This window comes from Ipomoea nil, unplaced genomic scaffold (genome assembly GCF_001879475.1).
Source record: "Ipomoea nil cultivar Tokyo-kokei standard unplaced genomic scaffold, Asagao_1.1 scaffold0804, whole genome shotgun sequence".
Lineage (NCBI taxonomy): Eukaryota > Viridiplantae > Streptophyta > Magnoliopsida > Solanales > Convolvulaceae > Ipomoea > Ipomoea nil.
Genome location: NW_017617232.1, coordinates 2,666,807 through 2,673,741, shown reverse-complemented (window position 1 = coordinate 2,673,741; position 6,935 = coordinate 2,666,807). Strand labels below are relative to the sequence as shown.

The window sequence follows — 6,935 nt, the reverse complement described above, 5'->3', positions numbered from 1 at the left end:
TTTGGATACTAATGCAGTATGCAATATATAGTGAAGGTAGGTCAAAACAATGCAAAATAGAGTATAGACAGTCATAACATAATCAAACTTCTTCACCCATCAAGAAAGAGCTTTTTCCAGGATGAAAATGCATGTAGAATACACTCTGTAGGTTGGTACAAATTTATTAGATCACACCCCACCCTGAATGAGAGTTTCAAAGGCAAAGATTTTGGTGAAGTAGGCAGTGGAAATGATGCATTGGCTTCTCAACACTTGGCGCATACCGGCCGCACACATATGCTGGTGATTCCAACCCTCTCTGAACGCCTTCACATAATGACATATCCTCCATCTGCAAGTGTGTATTATTACTATTGGCAATGTTACACCATCAAATATTGTCTTTTTTGGGTGACGAGGGAAACCCCACAACCCTTTCGGGTGTAGGTAAACACAGCCTTGTGACCCTAGCCAGCAAAGGATCACAAGGAAATAAACCAGCCTAAGTTACCCATAGCTGATGGGTTCAAACCAAGGGGGCAAGGAATCGAACTCGTGACCTTGTGGTTACAAGTGTGGATCTCTTGCCATCTTCGTTGGGGTTACCCTGCAATATTACTATTGGCAATGTTACACCATCAATAGTCTTTTTTGGGTGACGAGGGAAACCCCACAACCCTTTCGGGTGTAGGTAAACCACACCTTGTGACCCTAGCCAGCAAAGGATCACAAGGAAATAAACCAGCCTAGGTTACCCATAGCTGATGGGCTCAAACCAAGGGGGCAAGGATTCAAACTCGTGACCTTGTGGTTACAAGTGTGGATCTCTTGCCATCTTCGTTGGGGTTACCCTGCAATATTGTCTTTGCCTACCAATACTCATTTCATTTGCATCCTTACCTGAACTCTCTCACTGTCTTCCAAGCTTCTTTCTATAAATTCATTATCACCCTGAAAACAATTTTACAATGAACGGTGATGGCTCGTCAAACTCATAACGCTTTCCTAATTTATAAAAACTCCTACATAAAATCTCTAAACCCGTAGTCTCTAATTGGATTAGAAAGCAATGGTTCGTTAGTGTACAAATCATCAGAGACCTTCAAAAACATGATATCAATGAACTATAAATTTCCCCACAATAAGTACTACAAATGCATGGATAAACAGACATAAAAGATTCCATTAGAAAGAGCCGAAGTGCTACATCCATGTACATTAGCTCATCTAGAATTGTTGGATTTCGGTAAAGATATATGAGCATATTACCTTTAAAGAAGTGTCTAGAAAATAATCGAATATCACTTGACATTTGCGAGGTCCCAGTGGCACTACAAGATTGGTGTCCATCCAAGGCCCATACCTAAATTGAAGACAGTTCAAAACAATAGGGCTACAGGTTTAACAATTCATTAGTTGATTTAACATTGGATGAATTAGTGAATATATAAATATATAACTCAGACCTATTAATCATGAAGTTTGGAAAAACAAAAGCATATGTAGCTTTTGACCCCAATCGGTCAAATTCATCCTCTGTGGTCCCACCAAGACACTGTTGGATGCTAACTCTCTCAAATATCTATTTATAAGATGATGCCAAGTTGCAAATACACATGTCAAAGTACCCGGGTACATGAAAGTAAAACATCAAAAGTAACTATAGTTTTAAGAAATAACAAAAAAAAAAACAAAGTTAGTAGCAACATAAATTTAGTTTTTTTTTTTTTTTTTTTTTTTTTTTTTGAGGTGACGGGGTGGGGGTGTATACCTCAGTGGAGTACGTTTCAAGCTTGAGATCAGAAGCAAGAGATTTATGTGCAAATGGGACATGATAACCACCATCTAAGTAATTGTCACAGAACACCTGCAAGAGAACTATAATTTCAATTGATCTGTATTCTCGCTTGATTTTTTTTTCTCTCCTTTTTTTCTTTTGTTACTTGATTTCATTGTGTCCCTTATAGTATATAGTCTCACAGAAAGCGCCTGTATTTGTACCTTATATAATTGAAGCTCAATAAGCTAACTAAAGCATGCAATTAATAGAGATTGTGATGTGGTCAATAAAGAAACAGCATCAAAACTAGTCTGGTAAATAACCAAAAAAGTGGCATTTATCATCTATTTGTATATTTTGCAACTATGCTACACCTCTTATTTCAAAGAAGCAAACAGATAACTAACCTTCCAATTACATTCAATGGTATATTCACGTCTGCAAACATAACTCAGAGAAGAATCAATTCCATTTGCAATCAGGATTTCAGATGAACTACCCAGCCATTCATTTCCCACAGGGACAGTCTCGGATTCGTGTTCAGGAGAAACAGCAGCATCAAAATTGAGAAGCACAAATGGACCCCAAATAGCCACTTTCAATGGAATGAGTCCCATCTCCTACCCTTCACATAGCAAAACAAAAAGCACACAAAGAAAATGAAGAAGAAGAAGAAATCAGTTTTTAACACTTAGAAGTGTCCTTGATGATTGAAAGGATATCACTGTCATGTATTTATAGCATACATTCACTTCAAATTTCTGAATCCCGGTTAGTCTAGTAGCCTTGAGAAGGGCTCCATCCAACCCATATGTCCAGCCCTGCACAAGTTGTATCCTTTCACTTAGTTAATGACAGTATGACACCAATAGACTTCAATTGTCTGAATTCCAAAAGTTATTAGACTTGAAATTGAATACGTAGGGAAATGATTCCAAAAATATTTGTAAAAGAGAAATAGGACAATACAATCGCATTTAAATATAACAAGAGACAACCAACAAGTAACAACTCCAAAGCTAGAACTGACTCCTAAGTAAATCAGTCAGTTTGTCTTTTCTGAAGCAACTAACTCCATTAATAACAGAACAACCACATGACAAAACCAGGAGTGTAAATAGATTCTTAAAATTATGTTATGCTCAAATTAAAATATAATTAATTAAATGCATAGCAATTACATTCACTGATGCACCAACTCTCATACTCACCCTTGAAATTTAATATCAAAGTAAATACTCAGGTAATCTGTTCAGAAGAATTATGAAAGATAAATAAGCTCATCTGACTAAATCAAATTTACTTAGAGCAAAAAGTGAAATAAAGTGATGAAGGCTCCATTGCATATACTGTAAAGCAAGGCACTTGTTTTCTACAAAAAGCTCAATTATGCTGCAAAACCATATTTAAGTTTCACAGTATAACTGTTAAGTAAAAAAGTTCACTTTGGTCGAGCTTTTCGCTTTCTCACTTCAACCCATAAGCACAACAAAGCACTTGATTTCTGATTTTCTAGATCTTCACTTTAGTGAAGCAAGAGAGTGATGAAGTGCTGGAACATTGATTAGCTGCTTCAGGTGACAAATCAATTGCTTTTAACATGATTGCAATAAATAGTATTCAATGTACAGATGTTTATATAAAAAATATGCATACAAGTAGATGAACTTCTACAAACATCTTATTTCTTATGTACTCATATTTGCATGATGCTTCCAAGAAGACCTCAGTCACTCCAATACTTACAAAGTGGGAAACATTTTCAAAGGTATATGAACAAGTTTATTCACAGCATAATGAGAAAACAAATCATCAGTAGCTATGATGAGATAATACAAGTCGATCCCCTCAAAAAACTTTGGCAGTATGTGATCATTAAAATATAGCAATACAAGAATAAAGCATGTGTACAGTGTATTGCAGGAGCCAAAAGATTTAGAAAGTACTAGAATGCAAGCATGAACTCACATGGTATGGGCACACAAAGCATGTTCTTTTCCCACTGCCAGAAGCCAAAACAGAGGCATGATGCCGACATACATTATGAAATGCTTGTATTTTGCCACTGTCATCTCGACATACCACATATTCAATGTTTCCTAATCTGCCATATATTCAATACTGATTAGCTATTTACCAAGCACAATGTAAAAATTGAAGAAAACCCATTTGCTTCCTCCAAAGAGACACAAAAAGACCCATTTAAAATATAAAATCTGTAGTGTAGGAAGTTTTAACGATGACTAAAATCAGTAAATTGCGGAAATGTTTTGAAATTTTTGTAACAAGAAGTTCAAAGCCTTTGAAACATAGGATGTTTGTCTACTTTGGCGCAAGACACCACTAGCAAGTTATCATACCTAATATAACTTTACACTCCTTGGAGGGAGAAGTCCAATGGTAAAGTTCCCTCATTACTAACATTGCAAATAATACAAGAAAGGGTAGTATGGATGGCCCAAAAGCCCTCTAACAAATGAGATAACTCTATAATCATCATATAGTTTCACCAACCATTGCGGTTGTTCATAACAGAGTTATTTACATTAAGGAATTGCCTAAAACAGGAACCAAAATCAGCTACTGTATGGATTCTCTTAGAATGTTACCTATCAGCTTCAAATTTCCAACATTTATTTATTTATTTATTTATTTATTCCCTTTTCCCTATTTTTCTTCCTTGAGAAGAGTTGGTGCATGAAATAATAAATTATTTTTACAGTAGGTAAAAAAATCACAGAAATTTAATTGGGAAAATAGCTGCATAGCAAATTAGCAATACCTGCCGGTAAAAAATTGGCGGGGTTCATTGACTTGCTCAGTGTAGCCTGAAAAGAAGAAGTAGCAAATTAAGGGATGTTCGGTAAATCTTGTGTAACTAGATTAGATCACTTAGGCAAAGGTTATGGATTATATATTATGTTTTAGGAAATTCAAACATAAACTGGAGTAAATTACGAATTGTATAAGATGCATGATCAAAATTCATGAACATAAGCTTCGCAAAACAGGCACTAAATCAGATTCCAGGAAACACAACACCCCTGTTCAGGAAAAAAAAATAAAAAAGGAATGAATATGTGTGTGTATACCAACTGCCTGCCAGCCTCTGTAGAAGACGCGAGAGAGCTCGAGAGAGTAAAAGGAGGGATCGGTGTACCAGGAGGTGGGCGGGGTTTGCGCTTCTTCAATGGGGATATCCGGGTTGAATTCTCGAGTCAGAGAAAAGCTCGCGTTCCCGCAACTCAGTGGCAAAACTCCGAGACGGAGACGGTGCATCCCGTTTGTGAATTGCAGACGGCAATATCGAGGAGTCGACAGCGCTGAGGGCTCTCTCCTGTGAACGGAAAACGGAATCGTGGCAGCGATACAACCTGAAGCCATGGATGTGGTCTTTCCAGAGTTACCACTCTGCACTATGCAATCTCTGACTTAAAAACACATTGCCCGCCGGCGGATTATTATATTTGTTTTAGAACATCTATTTTGCATCAATTATTATTATTATTATTAAGACAAATTGTAAACTATGCCCGAGACCAATTATCAATGTCATTTCTAAATTATTTGTGGTCTAAATATTGTCCTTCCATTTTTAAAATGATATATATATTGTTCTTTTCGTACTGTACAAAAAAAAAAAAAATGAACGGTGTTATTATCCTTAGTTGTTCTAAATCTTAAACTACTAGGATTAAATTGAACAAAATTAAAGTATATGGACTAAATTGAACAAAATATTACAGTACATGGACCTAGTAGGTAATTTATTCGTGTTATTGCAACATCATGTTTATGCGCATGGACAGTGGGATGAAGAGGTGTTACGGGACCTCTTTGATGAAGTCGAGGTGCGACGGATTATTGCCACCCCAGTTGCTAATCATTTACCTGATTCGTGGCGATGGGTGGGAGATATACGTGGAGAGTACACAGTGAAACACGGATATAAACTTCTGACATCAAGTTTCACGTTGAGTAGCACCCCAGGAAATTTTGCCGCATGGGACAAATTGTGGAAACTCCCAGTTCCACCCAAAGTACATCTGCTTTGGCGTTGTACTCGGGGAATATTACCGGTGCGGGAAAATCTCAAGCTCAAGAACATTTGGATTGGGGGAGGTTGTCCACTATGCACGTATGATTCGGAAACTGCAGAACATCTTTTTGGAGGGTGCTGTTTTGCTCGGCAGCTGTGGAAGAGAGACGAAGGGCTGCAAGATAGGACGGTCCAGTCTTACATGGAAGAGCTGGTTAACGGTACGTGTACAGGTAAGAAGATACGAATGGCCGCGGTGTTTTGGATGATCTGGATAGCACGGAACGACAGAATTTGGAGGAATAAGGTATGGACAGTGGAGGCTACGCACAACCAGATTGAGCTGCTGATAGCTACCTGGAATGAGAACTATAAACGGGAGATCACTGTTGATCAAATTAGAGATGATGGTGCGACATGGGAACCACCAGCGCCGAACTGGGTGAAGTGCAACGTTGACGCGGCGCTCTCGTCCGTTGAGGTAGCCTTTGGGGCGGCAATCCGTGATCATAGGGGGCGCTTTGTGGCAGCAAGGAACGGATGGTTGATCTGTTACCGTGATCCGTTAATGGCAGAGGCTTGTGCAGTTAAGAAGAGTTTAGAATGGTTGCACAGTTTGGGTCATAACCAGTTGATTGTTGAATCAGATTGTTTAGTTTTTTGTAATGCGTTTAATTCTTGCAATTTAGATTTGTCTTGTGTTGATTTAATTGTGAAGCAATGTAAACAAATTGCTAGCGACATGGGGGACGTTGTGGTTCGCCATGTTAGGAGATCAGCGAATCGTGTGGCTCATGTTCTTGCACAGGCAACCGATTCTTCGTCTGACTCAGGTTCTTGGTCCGATGTACCACCTGATTGTATTTCCGACCTGTTGGCTCAGTAATGATATTTCCTTTGATTTTTCAAAAAAAATAAGTATCCTCATAAAAATGAACTCATAGTAATTAAACATTAAAAAAAAAAAAATTGACCTAATAATGTCCCAATGACCTTGTGATTTAGTGGTATAAAGTGGATGGAGGAAATGGGTTGAGTCCCAGTGAAGTTATTGACTTTTTGTAATTCAGATACTACATTGCAATAGAGTCAATATGAAAAAAAAATTAAAAAAATAGAGATTTTGACATATTG

The 6,935-nt window shown here is 37.7% G+C and overlaps 2 protein-coding genes across 4 annotated transcripts; one reads left to right on the top strand and one right to left on the bottom strand.

Moving 5' to 3' along the window:
• On the bottom strand, positions 1-5,201 carry LOC109177446 (choline monooxygenase, chloroplastic). 3 transcript variants are annotated; one of them, XM_019326836.1, is made up of 10 exons: positions 4,855-5,201; positions 4,545-4,590; positions 3,731-3,866; positions 2,509-2,583; positions 2,170-2,382; positions 1,754-1,849; positions 1,449-1,564; positions 1,252-1,345; positions 883-933; positions 1-334 (listed from the first exon to the last, which is right to left on the bottom strand). In XM_019326836.1, exons 1-10 carry the CDS (start codon positions 5,144-5,146, stop codon positions 197-199), a joined length of 1,257 nt encoding a protein of 418 aa, XP_019182381.1. In that variant the 5' UTR covers positions 5,147-5,201; the 3' UTR covers positions 1-196. The 3 variants fall into 3 exon arrangements, with proteins under 3 accessions (XP_019182381.1, XP_019182384.1, XP_019182383.1); XM_019326838.1 differs by having other exon boundaries at positions 252-334; positions 833-933; XM_019326839.1 differs by lacking the exon at positions 1,449-1,564.
• A 310-nt stretch (positions 5,202-5,511) lies between these two features.
• Positions 5,512-6,687, top strand: LOC109177282. The gene has a single exon (XM_019326593.1). It carries the CDS (start codon positions 5,512-5,514, stop codon positions 6,685-6,687), a length of 1,176 nt encoding a protein of 391 aa, XP_019182138.1.
• Positions 6,688-6,935: the final 248 nt, after the last annotated feature.